At 37.4% G+C, this 27603-nt stretch overlaps 1 protein-coding gene across 2 annotated transcripts; it reads left to right on the top strand.

Moving 5' to 3' along the window:
- The first annotated feature begins 16 nt into the window (after positions 1-16).
- On the top strand, positions 17-27543 carry MTRR (5-methyltetrahydrofolate-homocysteine methyltransferase reductase). Of its 2 annotated transcripts, XM_085052164.1 has the most exons (15): positions 17-135; positions 878-1003; positions 7825-7978; positions 10592-10709; positions 11603-11975; positions 14892-15011; positions 16634-16787; positions 17525-17613; positions 19297-19477; positions 20950-20992; positions 21416-21599; positions 23869-23987; positions 25456-25548; positions 25636-25815; positions 26758-27543. In XM_085052164.1, the coding sequence occupies exons 4-15, from the start codon at positions 10612-10614 to the stop codon at positions 26900-26902; spliced, it is 1779 nt and encodes a 592-aa protein (XP_084908290.1). In that variant the 5' UTR covers positions 17-135; positions 878-1003; positions 7825-7978; positions 10592-10611; the 3' UTR covers positions 26903-27543. The 2 variants fall into 2 exon arrangements, with proteins under 2 accessions (XP_084908290.1, XP_084908289.1); XM_085052163.1 differs by lacking the exons at positions 17-135; positions 878-1003 and adding an exon at positions 3534-3725.
- Positions 27544-27603: the final 60 nt, after the last annotated feature.

Genomic DNA, 27603 nt, shown 5'->3' with positions numbered 1-27603 from the left:
CAGCCGCGGGCCGGGGGCTGGCGCTGGCGCTGGCGATTTGCTTCGGAAGTGGGATTCGTGCCCGTGTGCGCCGCGACCTCCAGTGCAAGTACTGCCCTTTCCCTCTCCGGGGGACACCGGGGCCAGGCGGAGCAGGTGCGCGGGGCGGAGGGTTTGTGTTTCGCTTGTATATTTGTCTTGGCTCTAGAGGGAAAGTGGTTCTGAGCCTGTCGCAAGCTGTTCAAAAAGTGGCTTGGGAATGGCTGCGTGGCTCAAGGCATAGTCCCACAACTCGGTTTAAAGCCACAGAGGAGTGCATGACGCTCTTGTGGTTGATGGCAGAAAGAAGACGTTCTGCTGAGTTTCAGAAGGGCGAAACTCCTGCATGTGTGCAGTTTAGGTTAAATCACGACCAAAGGAGTTTATCCGTCTACTGATGACACAACTAACAGTGTGTGCGCTGACGTTTCTTGTTTTTCTCATCCTGTCCGTGGCCGCGCAGCTCCTATTTGACAGGGCAGCTCCATGCCGTGCGCGGTGTGGCCTTGCCGTGCAGCTGCGGCTCTGCCGGGCCAGCAGTGTGCTTCAGCGGCGTTCCTGGGGCAGCTGGCTTGGCTGCTCCTACACGGTGTCGCCTTAGGGAGCTGATGGAGTCCCTGCTAGTCTTCTCTGCACCGTTAGCTTTCTCACTATTCCAAGTATTGTGTCAGATGAGCTATAATTTGGAATTTTGTCCTTAGTTGCTGGTTGTTTTCCCAGCTTAAACATTGTTTTCTGAAGTGCATCTACCAGCACAACATGTTAAAGGCAGCTGGTGTTGTAATGCTGTTAAAGTTGGAGGGATTGTCTAGAAAGCTTGATAGTTCAAGAATTACCTTTTTTCCCCTATTTATTCCAGATTTCACAAAAGTGGAACTGTCATATCCTGTTTGAAGAGTGCACAGTGCAGCAAAGCAGGAGCAGTGTGGGCAGCATGTTCCTCTGAGAGCAAGTGTGTGCCTGGTTTGTGATTGTTCATCTGCAGGTAGGCATGACTCCTTTTTCTCTCTTTGAGCAGGAATCACTTAGCAGTTTGTGCACAAACATCTTATGGTTGAGCATAGAAGATGAGTTTGCAGGGTGAAACTCCTCAATAGTGCAGAATAGATCAAATCATGATCAAATGATTTATGGTCAATTGATGACATAATTAACAGGGAGCTAAATAAACTACTGTTGAATCAGTTAATTGAATTATATATTTAAGATTAATAGCAACAGGGCAACAGATAGGATACTAGGCAAATGTTAATAAATGCCTACAAATGTTTAAAGAGCTTTCTGTATCTGATTCCAAGGAATTGTCTAATTGTGTTCTCTGCCACTGCCACAAAGATGCATTCACACTGTTGCATGCATATTTGTGGCAGTACTCTCTCTCAGGAGGTCTGCATGTGCATCTCTAGCATCATCTGCTCTTCTGACTGTGGCAGTTGTCTTGTTTCCATATGCCATCTGTGGGAGGTGTGGTCACTCCAAATTTTTGTGTCTCTATGCAATCTCCGCTCCACTCCACTGCACTCCACTCCACTGCACTCCACTCCACTGCACTCCACTCCACTGCACTCCACTCCACTCCACTCCACTCCACTCCACTCCACTCCACTCCACTCCACTCCACTCACCGGTGCAAAAACTCCTCCCCAAGTTCACATATATGGACCAAAAATGTGTGTGGCTACTTTTTGCACTCTCTATTGCTGCTATTCTAGCTGGAGTAGAAAGCTCACAATGTCTTATGGGAATCCTGGCTGCTCTGCCTGACTTACTCAGAGGTCCTGGCACTGTTAGGGCAACATCTGACCATGTCAGACCACATCCTGACTGCTGTTCTTTCTGTTTCCCTCTCCATTCCCCCTACTATTGCAAATTTTTGTGCTTCTCAAGCATTAACAGCTTCCCAAGCTGTTCTAACAGACTCTTGTTGGGAATGTTGGCAGCTTAGTCCTTAGCTTTTCTTGTGCAGAAGGCTTTTGGGCTATGGTATGGTCTTAGTGGGAAACTGATTATCTTTCTCCCTCTACTGTGGTCTGACCGAGGAATGTAGTAAAGAAACACTGTTTCATCTGTACTGGTTTTATACATTTGTAGTCGGGCGATGCCACCTGCTGGCAAGAGAGTTAGGTGAAAACACAGTACATGACCAGGGTGAAACTATTTCTACAGGGATCTGAGGGTATTTTAATTGTATTTACGCTACTTTATATTAATCATAATTAGCACATTTCTTTGTATTTGTTTTGGAAAAGGAGAGTGAAAAATCATTTTGTGGCTTGTTTTACTGTGTGCACCTTCTGTACATACATGCACATGAAACCAGTTATGTAAAGATGACTGTTAAGGTAATTATTAATAATTTGAGGTAATGTATGTAATTAATTTAAAATGAAAACTAAAGTAGAAAATATAGCAGAAGAAAATACAATGAAAACCTCAAAAATTTCTAGTAATTACATTTTTCATGAAATTCACATGGGATACAGACACTCTTTAGAACCTATAACTTAGTTTTGCTACTTTTGAAGTATAATTATGCTTTTAAAAAAAATTTCTGTAGGAGAAACCTTCTGCAGTACTGTGGGGAGAAATTCTGTGCCAGATCAATGGAGTACAGTATTCTTACACAATTGATATATGTTTGGTTTCCCTTGAGAGAAAGAGAAAAGAGAGATAGCTCAAATTGTGTAGCCACAAGTTTCTATAACTCAGTGTGTGTGGCTATGACACTAAGTGCTTTCCATAGTTGAAGCTGTGTGGAAGCAGTAGGTGAAGTACAGCAAACTGGGCCCAGGCACATAAGAAGTACCTCAAGTTGGGAACTGAAAACGCTCAGTTGTAATTCTAAGTATTTGAGTTCTACTGCACCTCTTCAACAATGACAAAATATTGCAAGAAAATTTAATTTGTGATAGCCACGCAAAAGACATTCTCCTTCTTTCTGTTATTTCTGTCTCCTTTTTGAAATATGAAATTAAAATCAGCATTTGTGCTCCAAAATACAGACACACAGTAGACAAAAAAGCATCAAGTCATTCAAGCAAAAAATACTGATTTCAGAAAAGCAGAAACTGAGAATATTAAGTTTTTTTCTCAGAGTTTCTGGTTTGACTTCACCAGGTCTGTTGTTTTGTTTTCAGACAGCTCAGAAATGTGAACAAAGCAGCCACTAACTTGAAATGGAAAACATAACTGATGTAATGAAAATAGTGTGTATTTTCATAAAAAGCTGTTTTGTATTGTATTGTTTACAAACTAGATTCTTGATATTGGAGATATTGTAACATTACTGCAACATGAAGTTGGTACAGCACATAGGACCAATACCATGTGTCCTTTGCAACCTGATCCACAAACCTTGGTTGTGAGAAATGGCTTCTCTTCAGAGTAGATGCCTCATTTCCAAGTTAAACACAAATGCTACATTCTTTAACTAATCTCTTTTTAATGTCATAAGCAAAGTAAAGTCTTGCTGTTCTGCTTACCAGAAATTCACTTTTTTAATTATTTTTTTCCCCTGCAGTGTCTCTATGTAAAAAAACATCAAAAAACATCTGTTTTGGAAAATGTGCTGTGATTCAAAAAGGAGGTTTTTGCTCCTCTATGCAACACAAAAGGGGCAGGCAAAAGCCATAGCTGAGGAAATATGGCAGCAAGCAGGTGCCCATGGATTTGAAGCTGATATGCACTGTATAAGTGAAATGGATAAGGTGAGATACTCCATACTGTTTTGAAAAATATGTATTGAGGAACTGCATTCTTCTTCACATGCTTAACTGGTGCCTTGTGATCATCATGAAGGCTAGCAGATGCACCCACCTAAAATACACCATCTCGTGTCAAATTTTTGTTCCTTGTGAATCAGTAATTTCAACCAGTACTCACCATTGCTTAATAGCCTTCTGCCAAAGATACATCTTGTGATTCTTCTTATTAGAACTATAAATTAATGTATCTTTATATCTCTTCTAACAATTATTCAGTGACTTCTTGAAAACTTTTTATGTATGCAGTAGTGAATGGATTCTGTATTTGCAGGTCTGGTCTGCTGTTACTAGAAATTATGCTTTTTCTTCCTTTTTGGTTGGTTTGGGTTTGGGTTTTTTGTTCTGTTTCTTTTGTTCCATTGATGTTCTGTGTTCAGTTAACTCTTGGCTTCAGCATGGCCCAGAGCTTTTGTGGGTTTTCTTGTGTTGCTTAGCATATGCACTTATTTCAATTCCCACAGGACTCCATCAAGTTATATTCTAGAACCAAATTAAAAGCTTGGCTGGAACAAGGAAGTGGCTTTTTATTACTTGCTGTTACCCAAGAGTAAGAATGTGAAAACTTAGTTCTGTAACTAAAAGCAATATAGACTGTAATTTCCTTCACAAAAACTCTCAACTGTATGCCCTCAAACAAAAACATATAAAAAAAAATCAAAACTTACTAGCCTGGAATTTCATATGAGATGAGGAGAAAATAACATCTAAAAGAGTTTTTTTCATGCACTTGAAAATGTGAGACATTTTGAATGAATGTTCAGTGAGTAGGTAGCTGAGTGTTACAAAGAGACTTCTGTGCAGTCAGCAGGGAATGTGAAGATTGTCCTTATCTTCTTTCATTTAATTTCTTATGCTTTTGACAGGTTTGGAGATTAGTTTCAGGAAGGTGGTAGTCAGAACATTTCTAGCCCTGTTATTGGCCTGCCACTTAAATAAATATATTTTGCCAAATTTGGCGAGACAATTCAGAGCTGTGAATTAATGATGAATTGAGAATCTGAAAATGGGGCGTTGAAGAAAAAAGTAATTTCTGCAGCTTTGTAAGTTTTATCACATAAGCTGTTTTTTCCCCCTTTCTTGTCAGTTAGAAAGTCTGTGTTTATGTAGCTGTTGAGTATTTTCAGACCTTGTCATCACTTAAAGGGATCGCTGTGAAGGTCTGTGGATGGAATAGGTGGCTACAGAGTCAATAACAGTAATGTCATCCTCTTTCTTTTCGAAAGTGAATGGTCAAATACTGCTCTGGTCTCAGGAATATCAGCTTTTTCCAAGTAGTGTATCACCCCCACAGTCTCAGGGGTGGGATAAGGTCATAAATCTTAGGTTGGTTACAGTGATTACATTTTATGAAGACTGAAATGAAGTGGAAATGAGGTAGGAGCAGTAAAAAATGGGAGGCTAAATGGAGATCATCTTGGGTCACAGTGTGTGTAGTCAGCCTTGGACGAGTTATCCAAATAAGTACATTTGTCATGGTATATATTATTTTGGATGAGACAAACCTGGCAGTCTGATCCCATCCTCTTCTTTCAGCAACCATGCACAGCTTGAGCAGGCTGCTCACTGCTCTTGTGTGGCATTGCTGTCCTCAGCTGAGGAGAATGAAGAGAAAGAATGAGACAAACCTGAAACACAAAGGATATAGGAAGAAGTGGCAGGTAGAGTTAAAAGCTGTGTAGTTGTGTTAGGTTCTTGGTCATCTAGTGATGTAGCAGACCTTGTAGTAATTGGCACAAATTATTGCAGAACCTGTGTCACCAAATGTTGGATTTCCAAAAAGTGTCTAAGTTTGCAGATGAAAACCTGCAGTGGAGTAAGCAAGAATTCAGTGAGCTAATCATACCTTTGTTCTTATATGTTGCTTCATACTTTCTGAGCTCATATCTTTTTTTGGTTTTCTTTATGGACCTCATTTTAGTATATATTTTCATGTGATACCAGTAATCCCTTACTTCCTTTACTTCAGGAATTTGCTTTTGTTTGTGAATGCAGTAGTCACCTGTGGCAATGCACTGCTGAAGCAGTTGGGTCTGTACTTACCAAATCAGCTGTGGAAATTTTGAAAATCTGAGTCCTTATTGCAACAGGACTCTTAAGGCCTTTTTTTGTACAAGTTATAGTTCAGTTTTGAAAGTCTCGGAATTTTGTGAGTACTTGGAGTTTGCCTGAACTTGTAAAACACAAGACAAGAGCTCTGTTTGGAACATTGCTGAACCACAATTCATTGAAGTCTGGCAAAATACCCAGGGAATCTCTTTGCATGCTTATTCTGTTCACTTGTGCTTCTCTAGACATCTGCTGTAGGCCACTGTCAGAGGCAGGATCTGTTCCAGAGAATAACTTAAGTTTACCATGCAACTGCTTTTAGGTCTTTAGGAAAGATTTGGAAACAGTGCCAACAGCAAAACCCCTTTATAGTCTGTTTCTATGTATTCCTAGCATTTTTGTGTTGTAGGTGTCAGGTAATTTTTCACATAGCTTGACAAGGGGATAAAGTTTGAGTGATTTATTGAGGGAGGTGTTTAGAATATAACTCCTCAAAATCTGGAGTTTTGAATTGCAGTCCTGAAACTGCTCTGAGTGAAACACAGCACTTCTTGCAATAATTTTTTTTCTTTTCTCATAACTATTATTTTTATTAAACTTGGAACGCTGGGAGATAATTTAAACTGCAACCTACAGGGAGCAATAGAAGGAGCTTAGGTTGCTTATTATGGCAAAAAGGAGGCAAAGGAGTGATCTAGTAGCAGCCTGCGTGAGCCAGACTGGACAACAGGAAGCCAAATCCATTGAGTGCTGCCTGATAAACTCAGATTTGACACTAGTGGAGAAGTTCTGAATGGAAGAAGCTGCCCAGAAAAGGGGAATCTCTACCTTTAGAAGTTCTCAAAATTCAGCTAGTTGTAGCTGACCCAGTGCAGAGCTGGCAGTTAGTCCCACTTGTGGCATGGGGTGGGACCAGGTGGCTTCCAGAGGTCACTCCCAGACAAGGGAGAGGAGCTGTGTTTCACATGGGTCACTACCCACAGGCCACAGGGGTGCTGTGAGAGCGATTTGTGCAGGTGACCTGACCAACAGCACTCTGGCACAGTGCTGCAGCCTGCTAAAGATGGGATAGTCAAAAATTCTGCATGCTTTTTGCTTGAGAAGTAATTAATGGTTGCATGAGATCTGAATTGATGGAACAGACACACAGTCCCCACTACAGGCAGTTCTTGTCAACCTGATGTGATGGGAATAGCCCCCATGAAACTCTGGGAAGTGTAGGAGACTGGTATTAGGAAAGGAGAGAAAAGTGAATTTGGAGCAGGGTGAATGGGTCAAAATCAGTGACTGTAGAGCGTGGTGACTGATTCTCACTCTTCAGAGCTACCTTAGTTCCCCCAAAAGCACTGGGGGTTTTTTTTGGATATGATGATCTCCAAGGTCTTTTCCAACCTAGTTAATTTTGAGATGCTGTGATTCTGTAACATGGAAGTTATCAGACAGGACCAAATGACACTGAATGCAATTTAGAAATGATCCCTACAGTTTGTGTGGCCACACCCCACTTGTCTGAGTGAAATCATGAGGATTACGGCTGTGTGATTGTGATCATAGATACAAAAATACTTCTTACACTAGACAAAATACTGTAGGAACTGTGTATTTAAGCTGTCTGAGTGCAGTTGTGATGTGTTCTTTGTGTGTGTACTAGCCTGCTCATAATGCTGCCCTTGGACATTTGTATGTAGGATCATAGAATATTTCAGGTTGGAAGGGGCTTCATGAGGTCATATTGGAGCAAGGTCAGTTGAGATCAGAGCAGGTTCCTCAGGGCTTTATCCAATCTGGTCTTGAAAACTCCAAATAAGATCATAAGTTGCATCTCCAAAATTACTTGTAATTACTGGAAAGACTTTCTGTGCTTAAAATAGATAAAATGAGATTAAACGTTTTTCTGTGTACCCTTGGGAAGAGGAAAGGTGGGAGATAGAGTATCTTAGGTGACAAATATGTATCACAGGGCACCTTGTAACTGTTCTTGTTCTATTGCTCCTAGTATAACCTGGAAACAGAAAAGGATCCTGTAGTTATTGTTATTTCCACTACTGGGACGGGAGACCCACCAGACACTGCCCGCAAGTTTGTGAAGAAAATTCAAGACAAGACTTTGCCTCCTGACCATTTCGCACATCTCCAGTATGGATTGCTAGGTGACAGTATTTTCTATATTATTGCAGAACTTGTCTGTCAGTGAATAATTCTTATATTTTTTACTTGGGAATAGGTGGTTTGGGCTTTTTTAAGTGCTTATAAAATGCTTAAAAAGCATTTTTGTTTAATGTCATCTATGAGCAATTAAGGAAAAATGTCACAGAAATTATGTGAATGTAAGCTACCAACGTAATTTTTTACACTTTAATTTCTTTGCATAAAAGCCATATGATATAAGCTATCTGTAAGTATTTGAAGTTTAAATTTCATGTCAAGTTTCTACAGAGATTAGTAAACTAGATTAGTTTGCTTGACTGTGTGAGTCATTGGGCATTTTTCTCTAGAGGGAAAGGCCATGTAAAATGTATTTAAAAGTAAAAACCTTAAATCATCCCATCCTTTTAAATTTGCAATAATATTTTAGTTTTGAGTGTTGTACTCTTCAAGAGAAGGAATGTACCTTCAGCTTAAAGGTGAATAAGCAAAATACAAATTTGGCAAAATGCACACTATATCTTGAGCTGATGGTAAGGTTAGTTTGTTCAGTTTTTAAATTGCATTTATAAACAAACTCCAGAAATGTCTATTTAAATGTAGGTTGTTTTTACCTGACAAGTTTAAGTTGATAGATGGGAGTGAGAAAACTTCTCAAGTTTCTAATAAGGAAGGGACCCATTAGAAGGAAATTTCTACTGGATATATAAGGTGGGAGTCTGAATTATATGCATCCTAATTATGTAGCATTTGGAGAAGCTGTTATGCTATTGCCTAGCTGCACATTACAGTCTGTGAAATGGTCAAGTTTTTCATAGCTGACTGCATACATCTATGTATGTATAAAGATGAGTATTGTATTAACACTGAATTTTATCATAGCAGAAATTATTATGATGTCTAAATTACAATGTGATTCAAGTTTAACAAGTTACCAGCCTTCAAATGAATTCTTGGTATCTATCTTAACTGGTCCAATGAAATGTTCGCTTCAAGTACTGTACTTGAGGGAAAGCAGAAGTCCTCTTAAAAGGAAAAAAAAAAAGGCTGTTATAAGGAGATAGGAATGGTCCATTATTAGGTGGCATCATGATTTAACCCCAGCCAGCAGCCAAGCCCTGCCCAGCTGCTCTCTCACTCTTCCAACCCCTTCTTGGTCAGTTGGAGGAGAGAATCAGAAGAGTAAAAGTTATAAAACTCATGGGTAAAATTCCAATAGCAGTGGTGAACCAGTGGTGTGGATTATTTAGAGAATTTCTGAAGATGACCTAAAACCAGTGGTCTTTAGGATTGTTAGACAAGGATCTCTAAAGGATGATTGATCACTTTTAGGGTGGGTCAGTGATTTAGTTGAGCTCTTAAAATCTCGGATCTTCCATGGACATACCTCCTGAATCTGCTAACTGTTCAACTGCTAATAGAGAGCATCTTCCTCTAAAACATCTTCACAGCAGTTAGGGGGAAGAAAACCCAGTGCAGGTGAAACAAGATCTACGAAGAAATCTTGATTCTTGAGGAGGAAGTTGCTGGACCAGATTCCCTCTTGCAGATTTTCTACTTTTTTTGTGCTTAAAATCACTGCTATATTTGATCTCTTTTTTTTTCAAGTTTCCAATATTTTTAAATTTCTTTTAATACTCCCTCCTTTATGTTGCTGACATTATTAACAACTTCATTCTGAAAGTGAGATAGTTTTTTTTTGTAATTCACACATAATTTATCAGTTTTACTCCTTTCAATAACTTGAGTTCCTTACATTTTTCCTATTAGAGGAATTTTGTATTTTTTTAAAGCCTCAAACTAAAGTAGTATTCTTCTGAAATGTGAAATATTGAAAACAAAGTGTTTTCAGAGTATTTCTCTGCCTTACATTTGGGAAGGAGGAGCCACTTGTTCAGCTCTATTTTGGGACAAACACAATTTTGTTTGAAATTCATATACATATGTGTGTTTTTCCATGCAGCATCTGAATAATACACTTACATACGCAAGCATATCTATAGATATAGATATATAATTATATTTATCATAAAATCATAGAAGGCCTCTGTTGAAAGGGACCTTTAAGGCCATCTAATTCCAACCCCCCTGCCATGGGCAGAGACACCTTTTACTTGACCAGGTTGCTCAAAGCCCCATCCAGCCTGACCTTGAAAACTTCCAGGTATGGGGCAATCACAACATCTTTGAGCAACCAGTCCCAGTGTCTCACCACCTTCACAGTAAAGAATTTTTTGCTAACATCCAATCAAAACCTATTCTCTGTCAGTTTGAAGCCATTCCTCCTTGTGCTGTCACCACATGCCCTTGTAATAATCTCTTGTAAAAATCCCTTGTAAAAATCCCGTGTGTCTCTCTGGTAGGCTCCCTTCAGGTACTGGAAAGCCACAATTAGGTCACTCCAAAGTCTTCTCTTTTCCAGGCTGAACAAGCCCAATTCTCTCAGCCTTTCCTTCTAGGAGAGGTGCTCCATCCCTCTAATCATCTTGGTGCCCTCCTGTGGACTTGCTCCAACATGTTGGATTCTTCTGTTTGTCTACAAGAAAAGTATGTACTATCTTTGTGTAGCCTGGGTGGCTGCCTGGTTGACACAGTTCCTCTTTCCTTGAATTTGCTAGGTCTGGGAGATTCAGAGTACATGTTCTTTTGTAATGGTGGAAGGACAGTAGACAGACGACTTCAGGAACTTGGTGCCCAGCACTTCTATGACACAGGATTAGCAGATGACTGTGTAGGGTAAGGCCTGAGTGGGTTTGGTTCTATTTCTTCAAGTTGCAATATTTGCATAGGCATTTGTCGAAATGTTCTGACCTCATAGGAATGAGTTCTGCCTGAGCACAGTACATCTATTCAATTTCAATTGCCATTAAATAAAACCCCAATTTTAAACTGTGAGGAAACATTTGTAATGCCTGGAAAAATGGTATTTAACTGGTTTAGAAATTATATAAGTCAGAGTAAGTGGAGTGGTTTGAAAATGTAGTCTATTTTTTAATTTTTTTTTTTTCTCTTTTATTCTTTTTTTGGGTGTGGGTCGAGGATCACTTTAGAGAAATTATATAAGAAGATTTTTCTGTTTGGTGTAGAGGAATTATGTAAGAAAACAACTCCCTGTTCTAACTGCTCTTTCTGGCCGGTAGGCTGCAGTCTTGGCTTAGTTATTTTGAACTGCAGCTTATATTGATTCTGTGCATGATGATGCAAGGCAGTTGAACACAAACATTGTCATAACCATAAAACTTATCTCTTGTGTTCTAAAATAATAAAAATGGGCCATTAGTGTAAGCTATTGATGTTGCTGTTGCACAATGAAAAGTTGCATATTCTGCTACTACCATTTCTTCAACTTTCTGTCATAAAGTTCAGCATATGAAAATAAAAATGAGAAACTGAAAGAAGAGCAAGGCTGTTATATATTTTAGACTCTGTAAATTTACACAGTGATAACAGCTAAGTAATTTTTTTTTTGACAGAGAAGAAATCTTGGAAACAGCTGCAGATATATATTAAAAATGGAAAGTGAATAGTGTTTTTAGCTTTTGTGGTCTTTCATAATTTGTGAATTACCAGCCCAGGAAGTCACAATAATTTATCCTTGCATTTTTTTCTTTTTTTTGCTCCATTCCCAGTTTGGAATTAGTGGTTGATCCTTGGATTGATGGACTTTGGCTTGCCCTCAAGGAAGCATTGCAATTGCGGGAAGAGAAAGAAGTTATGAGCAATGCTGTTGATGCTGTTTCCAGCTCTCTCTCTCCAGCTCCCCATGCTGTGCATGAACTAAAGTTGAGCTCCGAAGTACAGAACTTGAAGCTAGAAGATGAGGGAACAAGGGGTTCTGATGCTCTGTCACAGAAACTGGATGACATCAATCTTGTGGCTCCAGCTAGTGACCCTGAACCTTCACTTGTTCATTCTGTCCCTCCACTCTCTCAGTCTGCTCTAAATATTCCTGCTCTGCCACCAGAATATATAGAGGTGCAGCTTCAGGACACCCAAGGTGAGGTAAGGACTTCACTCTGAGTGATGGAAGCCTCTAGCTCTCATAGGAGTGTGAGTGTATACTCTTACATATGGCTCAAAAGAGCAAGTGGATACTTACATAAAGTAGATATGTCCCTGAATACAGGAGATTTTTGAATTTTAAGTAAAAGGTCCATTTATATTGTGAAATTGTAGCTGCCAGCATATGGGTTATGGACACCTGTGTGAAGATATAACTCAGCTAAATAGTAATTTGGTATTGCACTGTCAGGAAGGCAAGGATTTAAGTCCTCTGTGGCTTATGTTACAACTGTGAAAACATCTTGCTGTAGTGAGGAGCATGGTACACATTCTGTTCAAATTTTTAGTACTTTCAGGATGCACTAAGAGGCTCCAAAATTGCTCAAAATCTTGCTGTACACTTAACAACAGACAACCATGTCGTTGTGAAAGCACGATCATTATTTTACTATGGGAAATGGATGATGAACTGTAGATCAAAAGCCAGTATGCTTTTTGTGTGAAGCCATGCTGAACAAGGACCTGCTGTACTAATAGAAGAATTAGCATGAGCTGGGAATCATCTCCAATTGGCAAGAATGACTCAGACTTTTCTGGTTGCCTGCAAAGGGCAGATGTTCCAGTTATCCATGCAAGGAAGCAGTGAAGTCTGGCTGCTCCTTAAATGACAGGGAGCCAGGAGCTGAGCGTGGTTACACAGCCTGCATTGTTGCCCACTACCCAAGCAATGCAAACCAGGAGGTGGCAGCCAGCATGAGCCAAGAGTGCAGATCATCAGGCAAGTTTGTGGGAATCAGGCAGCTCTGGGCCCAAGACAAGAAATTGGTCTGAAGCCTGGATCAGTAGGATCTGTGTCTAGTCATGGGCATGGTTGTGGTTGAGCTGCTGACCAGCACTGCTGTAATGTAGCTCAGGCAGGAACTGCAGAACCAGTACTGAGCTGAGATGGGGTTTTTGGGACTAATCCTCTGGTGTGGCTGCTCATGATCATGAAAGCCCTTTACTATCCTCTGGACTCTGACACTCTCTATTGAGACTGTTAATGGAAATGCTGAGAGAGTCATGTAGTCTGGCTAATATAATTATGTAAGAGTGCGTGGATTTAAACACTGGATAATTTTGCTTTTCTTTTAAACCTCTTATTGTAGTTGGTTTTGCTCAGGTTGTTGAATTTAATAATTCACATTAAATTATTGGAGATTTATGATTTAGAGGTACTCTTCTGTTAAAGACTAATAGTTGGGTTGAATGTGCTGGTACAGTCCTTAAAAGAGCCCATTTTCTTAAAGACAGCATATATTCAGACTGATCTCTGAAATAAGTCATCAGGTTCTAATACTGATGCCTTAACTTTTCTGTATGTACTCAAAGAAGTTCATTTTGCTTTTGAACAGCTAATGGATAAAACTGAATCTGCTAATCTGGAACTCAGTGACATGTTAAAGATTATAGTCCAGATTTCAGGTATAAAACAGTGTGGTTGCCTTGAGCCCTGGAACGAATCAAATACATGTTTGTGGTTTTTCTCTTTGGCACTATTTTTGACATAGTTGGGCAGACCTTGTCAACAAGTAGGTTCTATGTAGGATCATGTTTGGTTTTGCAGGTATCGCAAAATTCATGTCCCTTTTTTTGGAATCTCACATTACAACAGAGAGCAGCTGTGGGTATGTTTTGCCAAGCATAGCTGAAGTTGGTTTGTTTTGAAATGCATCAAGCTGAGGTTTGGATCTCTCCAAACAGAGACTCCCTGCCATCTAAAGAAGGCCTGGTACACAATCTCTCCACTTACTTAAATGATCTTGTCTTGGGCTGTTGAGTCTCAGGGTTGAATTAACAAGCTGCTGCATACTAACAGCAGAGCAGCAATGGTATTATGCATTTGTGGGAAGTGTAAGATAATACAATTTACCTTAAATCTTGATTTCATTATGCCTTGAATTTGACTTGGAGGGAATACAAATGTAGACAATTACCACAGTCTAGCTGATGCACAATGGTTTGATATGGCCCAAGCCATTAATCACCATGTCAGAATTTTAAGATAACAAAGAAACTTCCAACTGTTGGTCTCAAGTGATTCTCTTGTCTCCTTTTATAAATAGAAAATCTTCAGATTAATGATTATTCTCTTATTGGTAGGAAAATTCCTTTACATTTGACAGTGTATTGTTACAGACATTTGGTATCTCTTCTGCCTCTTTTTATTGTTGCCTGCATGGATCTCTAATGAAACTTGCTGACTTGAGTGCTGGAGAAATGAGGGCTGTAGTCTGATCTTCAAATAACAGCCTCTGACATATGTGATCTGGAATTATTCTTGGTGCCCATTTGTCATCCTTGTGGCACATTTTTACCTGTGTACAAATGCTGTGTTATAACATGATGCTGTTTTGTAGTGTGGGGTTTGCTGATTAGCTCTAATTTAAAACTCCTCTTACAAGTTGCCTGTAATAGTACCCATATATTAACACCAAAGTCTTAAGCTGTAAACCTGCAGTGATGTAACTTCTGTTCTTACTTTTTATGTCCATTATATACACTTAGAAATCCTTTAATTAGGCAGGAGTTTTCTGGGGTTTAACATAAGTGCCATTCCCTAATTGGCTATTTTCAAGGCAGTTCTTGAAAAATGAAACAGTTTGCTGCATTTGATAATAATGTAGCTCCATTAGACTGTTAAAGCCTACTGACTTTTTATAATTGAATATATGCCTGTTACTGCTTAGATGTGATTTTTTAAAAAAGAAGAGCAAAACACCCTATGTATATAGAAGGTTCATGTTTTTCTGTATTGTTTTGTTTTCCAAGATTGTTTAAAAAAAACCTGTACCAACACCAATTCCTGTATGTCACAGTAAGATGTCATAAAGCTGATTTGCATTTTTAGTGTAATTTTTGTGTCATCTTTTTCAGAATCCACATCTGTCTTCACTTGTCTCAGAGGGAGCCTTTGAAGTGCCGGTTACAAAAGCAGTTCAGCTCACTAGAGGAGATGCGATAAAAACTGCATTGCTCTTAGAGCTTGATATTGCAGTAAGTTGGTGATGGCTTTCTCTTTAGTGGGTTAAAATAAAGGGTGAAAAGCATGTGTGTTATCTGTAATAACTGAGGGGGAAAACTATTTATTTGACTGTTTAAAAAGAAAAAATAGTTCTCTATACAACAGGATGTCAGCTTGTGATAATCCATTTTGTAAATGTAAGGTTTGATTTATTCACTGAAAAGTAAGACTCTGTGGAAGTTAAAACAGGAACAAAGTGCCAAGTTAACTTCTTTGTTGTTCTGTGGATATTGTATTGACTGAAATACCTTTATGAAGGGAATTTGCAGTGGAGAAAGGCAGGGAATATTGAACATCTTTCAGTTTATAAGTACACAACATGAATATATGGAAACTGTATAGTAAATTGTGACTGTTCCTTATGGTGGGTAATCTATGCAAGTATTAATTTGCCTGATATTATCAAGTTATAGGAATTGTTAGCTCTTGAGCACTGTTTCTGCCTCTGACATTCATTTGCTCTGACTTCTTAACATGCTACTCAAACTGTCAACCTCAGTTTCCCTCACTTAAAAAACTGGTTTAGTTTCTTCAGTGAAGATCATATTTTGTACACTGGTTTGAAGATGAAAGGTAGGCAAAGAGTGCTTGATACTACTTTATAAGAAATCTTTAAAAGGAAAGTATGTTGCTTTTGAGTGGTTTCCCAATTTTATAGAATATTGCCTTTGGGATATTGTGATTCTTGGCAGTAGCTTCTGTTGGACTCTCTTAGCCTAATCTGTCTCAACATACATGAGACATCTTTAAATCTCAGTTATAAATAGATTCCATTAAGTTTTGACCAACTTACTCTCTGAGCAACATGGTTTTTTGTATGTATTTGTATGTATAAATGCATTCGGTCATCAGCACCCACAGAAAATGTCTATCATTTTCTTTTTTTTTTCACCTAGCATTCTTATTAGTCTGTGTATGCAGGTTGCTCACCTGATGCACAAGGGAGACATAATGATGCAAATATCATTCTGCATGTTCATTTAACAGGAAAAAGTTTGCGTAGCATTTTAGCAGGTGCACACAAGAGTCTCAGACAGCTAAGTAGAATCTAAGTCTTAAGATTTGAATTTTTACTGTGCTTTTAGCTGGCTATTTTTCTTTTTTCCTTCCAGAAAATAAAAGCAGTAGTCACAGAGTCACAGTTCATCAAATAGTTTAACCAGCAAATTTTCTCTTAGTGATGATGTATCTGTAAAAAATTGCATTAATTATGAGGACTTCATTTCTCTGCTCTTTTCAAACCAGAAAATGTAGTACATCAGTAATTAATGATCTGGGCTGATTATATAACACAACCTCTTAATACGTATTTATTTTCGTTCTGTTTGGGCTGCTCAGCAGTTCTCATTAAAGAGTGTCCAAACATTTAAACCAGATAAGGAAAGATTTTTTTCTAATTAGTAAGGTTAAGCCTGGAAAGAAAATATGACCATTTAGTTTCTGATGTGCTTCAAACAGCAAAGTATAAATACAGAATAAAAAAAATATAACTTAATGTAAGCCAAATAGTAGGAAGACAATTGTCAGGAATGGGAATGCTGTTAGCTGTGGTTTGTGATATGAATTAATAGAAATGTCTCATGTTTTAAAACAGGACACAGTTTTTGAGTACCAACCTGGAGATGCCTTCTGTGTAATATGTCCAAACAATGCCAGTGAGGTGGAAGAGCTTCTACACATCTTGGGGCTTTCTGAAAAAGGAGACAAGTTTGTTTGTGTTCAGGTTAAGCAGGGCACGAAAAAGAAAGGTATGGTGTGATGCACTGGTCATGGACCAGTGCTTCTTTCTGTGTTGGTGGTGGTTGGTGTGCACACTTCTGAACATTTTTACCTTTAGTATGGAAACACAGCTATCTTTTCATGGAGACATGTTGCAAGTCACAGCAATGTGTTAAAAAAGAGGGTGCGTGCAAATGCTGTCTGGGAACTGCAGCCTGGCATTGGCATTCATCCATCTCATCTTACTTTGTGCTCCTTCATGTTTATGGAGATAAGGCTTTAATCACGTAACCTTACAATCCCCACTTGAAAGTAAAATCTCCTTGCACAACACTGCATGTCAATCTGTTTTACATTCTAAGAGGGCTGCACTCCTCAAGGACAAGCCTTAGTGCTGTTGCAAGGTGCCTTTTAAGAGGCTTGTAGGTCTATAGATGTGTTCTGCTGAATCTGATGATTCCATGTTTCAAAAGGAGTAGCTGCAGGTTCAAGTTATGCCTGTGTAGTGCCAAGCTGGACCTGTGTGAATTACTCCATTCTTGCATTGCAGTTGGTGTGTTAATAGTGTTGCTGAGTTGTGCCTTGATTTCCACAGGGCTCTTTATTGTTCTGGTTTATAGGTAAATTCATTCTCAGGGTGAGATTCCCTGCATCTTTGAGGGCTACACAAGTTTTCCATTAAATATCAGATGTGGGATGCTACTTTTGTATATTAATAGATGCACATTTTCTTTGTTTTGTTTTTTTTCCCCTCCCACTGAACTAGGAGCATCTCGTCCACAACACATCCCTGAAAGAAGCACTCTCAAATTCCTTCTAACCTGGTGTCTGGAAATAAGAGCAATTCCCAAAAAGGTGTTTATGTGTTTTTTATTTTAAAGAAAAATCAGTAATTCTATGCTATATGGGCTTTTACGGGTTTGTCCTTGCTTTGTGTGTAGTTAGTATTTTTCTTGGTGCATAAGGATTGTGAGTTTGTACGCTACTGTTTATACTTTACTCTGAGAAGTGTCACTTCTGGTACTTTATCTGGCAGACACTGCTGTCCTGCAGTGTCTTGATTCATGACTATTCTGGAAGTAAATAGAAAAGTATTAGATAACTTGGTGCCAGATAACTTAGAAGGCTGATTAAACCTGGGCCCATAGTCATTTTAAAGAAAACATTCTTTCTAATCAGAAGGAGCCACATCTGTCAAGTTCTGTCGCTAAAAAGACAGATACTGCTGTATGCAAATACACCACAGTGCCCTAAGTTGGATCAGTTCACCAGAGCATGGTGCTAGCAGCCCTGTGTGAGCCATTCACTTAAGAGTTGGAGTCAATGATCCTTGTGGGCCCTTTCCAACTCACAATATTCTGTGATTCTTTGAAATTTTAAAGCTTTTCTTTAGCATTTCAGTAACCTAGCAGAATTCAAAGAAAGATTTCTGTTTGTTCTCACGACATGTAAATATTATTTTCCTTTCCTTCTGGGCATGTACAAAACTCAAAGCTTGCAACTGAAGATGCATCTGTACTGGTATTGTCAAAACACATTTTAAAGATAACTTTGTATGAAGGATGAAGCTAAACGATTGTATGGTTGAGTCTCTGAGGGAAATCAGTTTTTGGAAGGACCTTTTTACTCAGTTTAGTGGATTTTGCAGCAGAAGAGAATCTTTCTGTTGTTTCAACATTTTCAAAACCACATTTAATGGTTTATAAAATTTGTCTCAAAAATAAAAGTAGGCAGAGAGTACTGACTGGGGAATATCACTGAAGCCAGTTTTATATAACCTGTCTGCTGTATTAACTGTTCAGCTTGAAATGTGCTTTATGTAACTTCATACCCAAAACTATTGTCTGGAAGCTGGGTGGCTGAGTACACTTACATTGCTTTCCAAGTATTCCTTTGTGTAGAATGTGTCATCTAATTGCACTTGGTGTTTTGTATCTCTTTTCTTTTATGCATTCTTTTCTATTGTCACCTTTCTTTCTGGAAGAAAACTTGTAATTGTTTACATGTTATTTTTACTTTATCTTACAGTGATCAATTTAATTTTCCTTTAAGAAAAGTTTACAGTACCATTATGTAGGCATAAAGTATAAAATAAAACACAACAACATTTACATGACTCATGAAATACCATACTTTATTTATAGTAATACCTCTTCTAAGATCTTTATTATTTGTTTCCTGGCTTCTGTAACTTAGCAAATGGTTTTATGTCTTGAATTAAGTTGTGTTATGGAGCTGTTTAACTAAAGTGTAAATAGGGGCAATAAAAACCTCTTTCCAAAATGTGGAATTTTGGGGGAATGGCTTGTGCCTTTTTTTTTGTCTCTTCCCCACTCAGGCTAAGTAAAATTTTCTGACCTGCTAGCTTGTTCCAGACGTAAAAAGAGCAATCAAAAAAAAAATAAATTGGGAAATAGTGAATTATCTGTTAACCTAATTCCTGGCCCCAGGCAACCCAAATTTTTTGCAGTTTTGTGACCATTTTCCGAAATGGACAAGTTTTTTTTCACTCTTCACTCTTTTCTTTCTTCCCTACAGGCATTTTTGCGAGCTCTTGTAGAATGTACTAGTGATGTGGGAGAAAAACGGAGGCTTCAAGAGCTTTGCAGCAGACAAGGAGCCTCTGATTACACACGCTTTATTAGAGATTCTAATGTTTGCCTCCTGGATTTACTTCACGCTTTTCCAAGCTGCAAGCCTTCACTTAGCCTGTTAATTGGTAAAAGACTGATTTAGATTTAATTAGATTTGGTTTCTGAAAATGCATCAGACTAAATGTTCAATTTCCCAAGAAAGGGGAATAACTGTTGAATTAACTGCTTTAGGAATATTACAGTTTCTATAGTGATGAAGCTGAAACTGTTGTTGGGTAACAAAGCTCTGTTCTACGGTTTGTAGTCTTTGGCCTTCATTCTGCAAACACTCAGGTTCATACCAATGCTTGAATTGACTCTGGATTACTCCTGTGCATAAAAAGTAAGCATAAGGTGCTTGCAGGATTAGGGTTTTTATGAATCAGTTCATCAATTTATTACAATTAAAAAAGACATATTCATACAACTCGTAATTTCTCTGCCTACGTTGTCTTTTCTTGCACTTTTACCTGTTAAAACAGAATGGTTTTCCCTGTATATTTGTAGTTATGAAATGTCTAACACACTCATTGGGTTCCTGATGTAAAATACTGAAGGGATGAGACTACAACTGTAACCATGTCAAATACATCTGAAATCCTGGCAGTTATTTTTCAAATTAAAATCCAGAGTTTCTCAATATGTTTCATAATATGAGTCAAAGAAATTGCTTTCTGTGTTCTTGCTGTCATCTTGTCCACACTTACCAAAATTGCTGAATGGTTTTAGTGTCTTCTTTAAGTGATTTCACTGCACTAGCTTTTCTTAACTCTGCTGAGCAACTACCTTATGTAGCAGAGCACCTCTAAAATATATGAGGGTGTCCATGTACTGGTAAAAAGGGTAGTTCTGTTTATGTACATACATATGTAGGTATAAATGTGTGTGTGATATATAGAGATATATATATATAGTTATATAGTTTTATATATATATATATATATGTCTTATTGAAAAAATGCCCAGAATGTTGAAAAAATACCTATATATGTTATATATAGGTATAAATGTGTTTGTGAGATATATATATGTCTTGTTGAAAAAATGCCCAGAAAACTCCTGTGTCTGTTGATTTTTTAGATGAGATTTCAAAATTTCTCATAGGTAATCATAGTGATTTTAAACTGAACTGGCACATCTGCTTCTTGGACATATATAGGAAACTTTCAATCAAGCAATCTCTATTGTAAGAACTTTTAAGCTCATAGAGGAAAGGTGGGGAAAATTGAATTTCAAGCTTCACGTCATCTGCTAGCTACTGGCTTCCTTTCTGTGCACCTTACAGTTTTTTTTATTTGACCAAGAACCTCATAAATTAACTGTTATGGTCTCTTTGTATAGGATCTCTAATTAATGTTCCACAAAGTCTAAAACAGTCTCAAAATAGAGTTCAAGCCTTAATTGCTTGTTTCTGAACCACAAACACTGAATGTTACTAGAATAAAATTACAGTTAAATTAAAGTACCTTGTAATCTGTTGTAGTGTAAACACTCATTATATGATATGTTCATTGGGGTGAATCAAATAAGTAATACTTTTTTTTTTTCTGTTCTTTAGAACATCTTCCTAAATTACAAGCTAGATCCTATTCAGCGTCAAGGTAATGAAATATTCAAATTGTATCTTCTTAGTTATTTAGGTATAGGGGTTTTTTCCCATATGTGTTTGTGTACATTATAATCTGAAGAAGAAAGAGAGGAGTGAAGTATAAAACGTAGTGGTGACCCTATTGCAAAAAACATTGACTATTTCACACAACATTTGTGTGGCAAGGCTTTGATAAAGCTCTCAAGAAGAAGGTCACACACATGAATCTGGTAGGAATTTGGATTCCCTTCTGTCCGCTGGCCTCTGAGTGCAGCCTTAAGACAATTTCTAATTAAGTACAAATATTGTGCAGTTAGGTGAATACTGAAAATTTTGATTCAGCTGAAGTGGTTTGGGCTGCACATGGACTAGCTGCAAGATTGTACAGCTGTCTCTCAGGTTTTGGGTTGGTTTTTTAATATTTTTGTCTTTGCAGTTCAAACTTATATCAGCCAGGGAGGCTGCGCTTTGTATTTAATGTTGTGGAGTTCCCTGCCGGTCCCTCCAGACCAGTCTCACGGAAAGGAGTATGCACAGGGTGGCTTGCTGAGTTAGTTGCACCTCTACTGCACCCTAGTAAAAACACTCTGGATGCAAAGGGAGAAAGCTCAACTGAAAAGGTATGAATATTAGATCTAAAGTCATTAACTGTTAAATTTATGCATGTTAGAAACAACTGAGGGTTTCTTTGTTTACTGTTGTGATGTAGTGCAAGTGTTTTGGCATAATACACCTTAATTTTGCAGTTCTACCCTACTTCTGTATAACATGTCCAGGACTTCATTGCTAAGCACTAAACTTAAATTTTACTTATCTATGTGTACCTGAATTGTGAAATTTCCCATTGCTGAAAGGGAAGAGTTGTTTTCCATCCTTCTGTAGTACTAAGTGTATCTTGGAGGATGTTTCCATGGACTGAGCTACCACTGTGCAATTAAGTGGCTATGAGTGTTTGCGTTGCAAGAGAGAGGCACTTGGTCATTTCCAGGAAAGGGTGGCACATAACAGGGGAGAAACTGTAAAACTCACACTTCTTGTCAGGTCTTCCAGAGTTTGCAAACGCCAAGTTACTGAATATGACACAGGGGATAGTCATTCGTGGTTTTTTCTGATTTGTATCAATGATTGTTTGGCAAGGTGGGTGTTACTGGGAAAAGGCACTTTTTTCTTTTTTTTTCACCCCTTTTGCTTTTGTGGCAGATACTCTGTGTAATTAATCGATCTCAAAGTTATTAGGTGTAAGCTAATTATTAAAAAATTGGCATTCTACTATATAATTGATATATGTGATATACATACCTTCTCTCAAATAGAGCTACCGACAGCCTAATCTATATTTGATTATGAAAAATGGAAACAAGCATAGAATTTGGTTGAAAGAAAACTGTGCCAATAATTCAAGGTGTCAGTCTGACAAAATGGAAAAAACACCATACAAGTTATCTTCATTTTTAAAACTAATGCAAAGATTAATATGTGCATCATATATCTTATTCCAGTGTTCACATCTGCTCTTTACTTAAATTATAATTGATTTGAAGTTAATTAAAGATCAAACAAGAAAAAGAGGTGGCTAAAAAGAAACAAAAAAGGTTTATAAAAAAATGAGTCTGGATGAAGTTTAGAACTACTTCCATCTGCTGCACAAGTTAGAATTCAGCATAGACAAATGTGTAGCAATGCACACAGATTGTAGAAATATATGGAATAACAAAGCAAAATAGATGAGTGTGATCTTATGCAAAAATACATTAGATAAATTGAATACACTTTACAGTATAAATGTGTTTACTGTTTGCAGTCTGTTTTGAAAGAATGACCAGTTTGGAATCATTAATAGGATAAATAGCCTCCTAACTCAAGTGTGGTTTGAAGTATATATATAAGTACTGTTCCTCACCAGCAAAAATTACACTATTTCTTCCTCCTCATGGAAACAGGAAAATAATACTCTTTAACATTATTGTGTCTGTATTGAATTAGAGTGTAAAAAGATGAGTAGTGCTAAAGCATTCAGATTTACACAGCTAAGTTTAAGTAACTTGGTGTAGTGCCTTACTCCTACTTTAAACTTTAAAGTAAATTCAAGTCCTTTCATAATTAATGTGCAAAATAAATTGTATGTTTGCTTTTGACTTTAATGGATGAAGCTCTGCTATGGCTGCTGTTGAGTCCTGAATAGTCTTTTAAAATTAAACATAGTCATCTCTTGTTTTCTGTAGTTGGCTGTTCTCAGAGGATAGGTATGGAGGTCCTATTAAAATATTACTTCCTTTCTGTCACAGATATGAAAATGATAATTTCTGTTTGTCAATGGGAATATATAAAACATTTTCCAAGATATTTGAGCTGTTACGTGTCTCCTCTCACGCATATGCACTTTGGGAAATCATGTAAAACATCTATGAAAATTAAGAAAGTAAGCTCTTTACCAGTAGGCTTCCATTCACTATAAACAAATTCTGACCTCCACTGAATTATTTCTAGATGTAAAAGAAAGGCTGAGTTGCCTTTAATACCAATAAGCTAGCTTTACTTCCCTCTGAATGCCAACACTAAACTTTCTGTGTGCATTCTGTAACAGTAATCTTCAAATTTGTGGTGCAATCAGTTTTCCTATTCGGAAACTCATGTCTGTGTGGTTTATCCCAGTTTTCCTCCAGATGGATTAATAGGTTTGTAAATATGGTATGGTTTTCCCCCCAGAAACTTCTGTGAGGTTTTATTCTAAATGTCTGCAGGGCATTAAAGATGAACTCTGAAGCTCAGGATTTGGAAGGGTGTGTGGATACATATGCTGTGTAAATATCCTGAAGGTTCTAAAAATGTCATGGTGTTTTCACTGCTTGAGAACACTCTTCAATTATATTTTATCTAATTTAATTTTAGATATCTATTTTACCTCGTCCAAACAATGCTTTCCACTTACCTGCAGACCCATCTGTCCCATTCATTATGGTTGGTCCAGGAACAGGAATTTCACCATTTATTGGATTCCTACAACACAGGTATGTACCAAGTTGTTACCTGGAGAGCAGCCTTTTTATGTTCAGGAGAAATACAGCCTAAAGGTTTGAGTACAAATGCAGTTAATTTTTTTTTCCTTTTTGTAATGGTGGTATGCTGATTATAAGCAGTCTTACTAATTTTAAAGAAGCATTGCTTGTGTATTTGTTTGTTTTTCAAATTAGTAAAACTTACATTTTCATCTGACTATATTTGCTATTCATACTACATTAATGAGAGATTTGGGTGAATTGCAGAAATCATAATAAATTAAATGCTTTAGGTGTGTGTTGCTGGTGAAATTCCTGCAAGAGGATAGTTTTTATAAAGTGTTGATTGGCTTTAGTTTGTCATTCAAAATCCATTTCCTTGAGAAGTGGCATTTATATTATAAGGCATGATGAATGTCAAGTTTTCTCCCAAATTCTCTTATTTCTCTGGTTTACATTTTGATGTTTTAAGATGAGGAGCTTGGCACCAGAACCTTCAACTCAGCAGTACTCTTGGTGTTTGGGAGTTTGTGTGTGAGGGAAAGTGGATCTCTTTCCTTCTCCGAGTCCATTTGCGTGGCAGAGAGATATTTGTTCAGAAAGTGACAGCACATCTCTAAGAATATGTAAAAATGATCTTTCTGAGGCAAGGAAGAACAGGAGGTGTGTAGTATTAGGGTGGGAATGGTTCTAAGTTAAAGGTAACCAACACACATATTCCACTGTGACTCATTAGTTCCAGCAAGATAATTAAGTTTCTTAGGTTCTATTACAATTATTTTTAAAACATTTTATTTGAGAGAAAAGTGAAGTTTTTACATGGTATTTCTAACTCCATGCTTCTGCTTTAACCAAATCATTACGTACTATCGTTGCTCCTTAATTTTAATTCCCAAATATAACTTTGTCTCTTAGAAGTATTTTGCATATTATTTTAAAGTATAAATGAAATCTCTCTCTAAAAAAGTAACTAGAAAATTGCAGCTAAAACTCCTTTAAAGTCATATTTTCAGCATTATTTGAAGAAAATGAAATAATTTTTCTGATGATATGGTAGTTGATAAATTGTTATTCATAAAATCTAGCAGGTATCTACAGCTAAATGGAAAGCCTTATAAAACTGCTGAGTTTTTCCAGGTGGTTTTACAGGGCTTCCAATCAAGGATAAAAGGTAGCGATCTCCTTATTCAGCAGTCAGGATTATTTTGTGAGATGTTTGAATGTGTCAGTCTTGACTATTCCAATATGAAACTGTCACAAAAAAAAAAAAAATTAAGTTGATTGATTTTGAGCTGGTCCCAAAGTGAGTAGTCAAAAAAATCAAATAAACAGGGTTTGACTTTGATTTAACGTAAGTAATTTCACATTTCTGTCAATCCAGAGTTTTTTCAAAATACTACTTTAAATGAAAAGTAGGTTATAGATGTTTTAGATTCTGCACTTGATACAAAAGGATTGGAATTTTTTTTTGTCTCTTTAGGCAAAAGCTCAGAGAACAACATACAGACTGGGAATTTGGAGAGACATGGCTGTTTTTTGGTTGTCGGCACCAGGATCGAGACTATTTGTTCAAGCAAGTTCACTATTTAACATTCATTTTGAATTCATGAGGGAATGTTCATCTCTGAGCCATTGCTAACAAGTTTTTATTACCTTTCAGAGATGAGCTCAGAAGTTTTGTTGAAAATGGAACATTAACCCATCTTAAGGTTTGTTTCTCGAGAGACTCTTCAACTGCAGAGGAAGCCCCACCTAAATATGTGCAAGATGTCCTTAGGCTTTATGCCAAGGAAGTTGCCAGAGTCCTGCTGAAAGAGAGAGGTTACTTCTATGTATGTGGGTGAGTAGCGTGGAATTAAACTGTTCAGAGAGAGCAGAAGTTTGAGTCTTTCTAAAGACTTAGAGCTGTCTGAAAGAATGGACCAATATGATGCTGAAAGAGCCTGTCTGGATGGACATCCCTATGTCCTTTGTTTTCCAGCTTGTAATCACACAGTTCCACTGATTGTTTTAGTCACTTATTTACTTTCCTTTTTTTTGTTCAGTATTCAATTAAGTTATAGGAGCTTTTAAGTTATAGGAGGTTTCAAGCTAATAGATTTCTCTTTAGAAAACAAGATGCATGAATACACATGATGAGAAACTGCTTGACTGTGAGATACTAGCAGTCTTCTGCTGTGTTCCAGGTTTGGGTGCTCCAGAATGCTAAAGCTCTGTCATAATAAATTTTACAGTGGGAAGTTTTATTTGTGAATGCTAACTTACCTGGAGGTTAAAGATTTTTAGAAAGTTTGTTAATAAATGGACAAACTGTTTGAGTGTAGGGCCCAATGTTATGGTGTTCTCCTGCAGGTATAAATGTCAGCTATTTGTATTAAAATAAGCATCATTAATAAGTGAGGGGTTTGGTAGCATTTTTGTTGTTTTTTTTTTAATACTGAAACCATGTAGTGATATAATAATAAAAGCTCATTCAGCAGGTCCAATTCTACCTAAAAGAAACCAATTATTCTCGGACAGCTCACCTAGGGTTGTAAGGTTTTATACTTACAAATTACAATATGCTGAAAACTTTGTAGTGTTTGATTGAGAGAAACCCTAGTTACTGTCAATGCTCATCTACATGAAAACTCTGTGAGAATCTTGCTCTACAGTATAAAAGTTAAATTCTTGTTTATGATGTTTCTAGTGATGCTTTCCTATATTGTCCTGCCACTGATGCTATTGATAAGTGGAAAGATACACTGTTATGCATTTTCCTCCTCCATTTTTTATTTTTCAGCGATAAGAAGCACATGGCTGATGATGTAAGTGATGCAGTAGTAGACATTTTAAGCACAGAAATGGAAGCTGACAAATTGGAAGCAATGAAAATCCTGGCCACTCTTCGAGAAGCAAAACGATATTTGCAGGATGTTTGGAGCTAAATATTTAGCTTTTCCTATGCCTTTATAATACAAAATTCTTCCTTTCACTCATATGTTTTTGACTAAAAGGTATTGTCAAAAGTTTTGTCTGTAGTCGCACAATGGTTAACCTTCTCTGTTGACCTTTTAAACAGGAACGTGAAACCTTTTAAATGACAACAAACCAGTCTGGCCTTTGAAATGTATGTTTTTTTAGAGATGTTACATAATGGACTGTCTCAGTGCCTTGATTCTCTTGTCTTAAGACTGGGTTGCTGTATAAACTAAAAATTTCTGCACTTGTACAAGCATAATTGTATGTTAACATCACATCATGTATCTTTTCCTATAATGTATACATAAAAAAGCTACGGAGTAAATGTGTTACACACTGATGTGTGCATCATGAAATGCATCACCGACTTGCCAAGATTTATTTGAACACTTCCTAGATACTGAGACTGCATATATTTTTTCATCTTGCACAATGACAGTAACTGCCAAAAGGAGTGAATGTCCAGGATGTTGCACAGAAAGGTTACTGAAAAATTTCAACTCCAAACTTCTCGTCGAATACTTAGCTTTTTCATTACATCATGTCTCAAAATTTGCAACTCACCATTCTAATGCTGATTAAATCTTCCTGCATAATTACTATGAAATTGTTTTCATTCCTGTCTCTGAAATGTTTGTGGTTTAATTTATAAGCGAACTCACCACTT

This window comes from Lichenostomus cassidix, chromosome 2 (genome assembly GCF_008360975.1).
Source record: "Lichenostomus cassidix isolate B80296 chromosome 2, HeHo_3.0, whole genome shotgun sequence".
NCBI lineage: Eukaryota > Metazoa > Chordata > Aves > Passeriformes > Meliphagidae > Lichenostomus > Lichenostomus cassidix.
Note: the sequence above shows the minus strand (reverse complement) of the source record. Positions and strands in the feature narration are given on the sequence as shown.

Bases quoted from the DNA above. Each gene is read 5' to 3' on its own strand.
- MTRR (XM_085052163.1), top strand. From the start codon at position 3,582: ATGTGCTGTGATTCAAAAAGGAGGTTTTTGCTCCTCTATGCAACACAA. The intron at 15,012-16,633 runs GTAAGTTGGTGA...GTTTTAAAACAG, and splicing joins TCTTAGAGCTTGATATTGCA to GACACAGTTTTTGAGTACCA. The intron at 20,993-21,415 runs GTAATGAAATAT...TTGTCTTTGCAG, and splicing joins AGATCCTATTCAGCGTCAAG to TTCAAACTTATATCAGCCAG.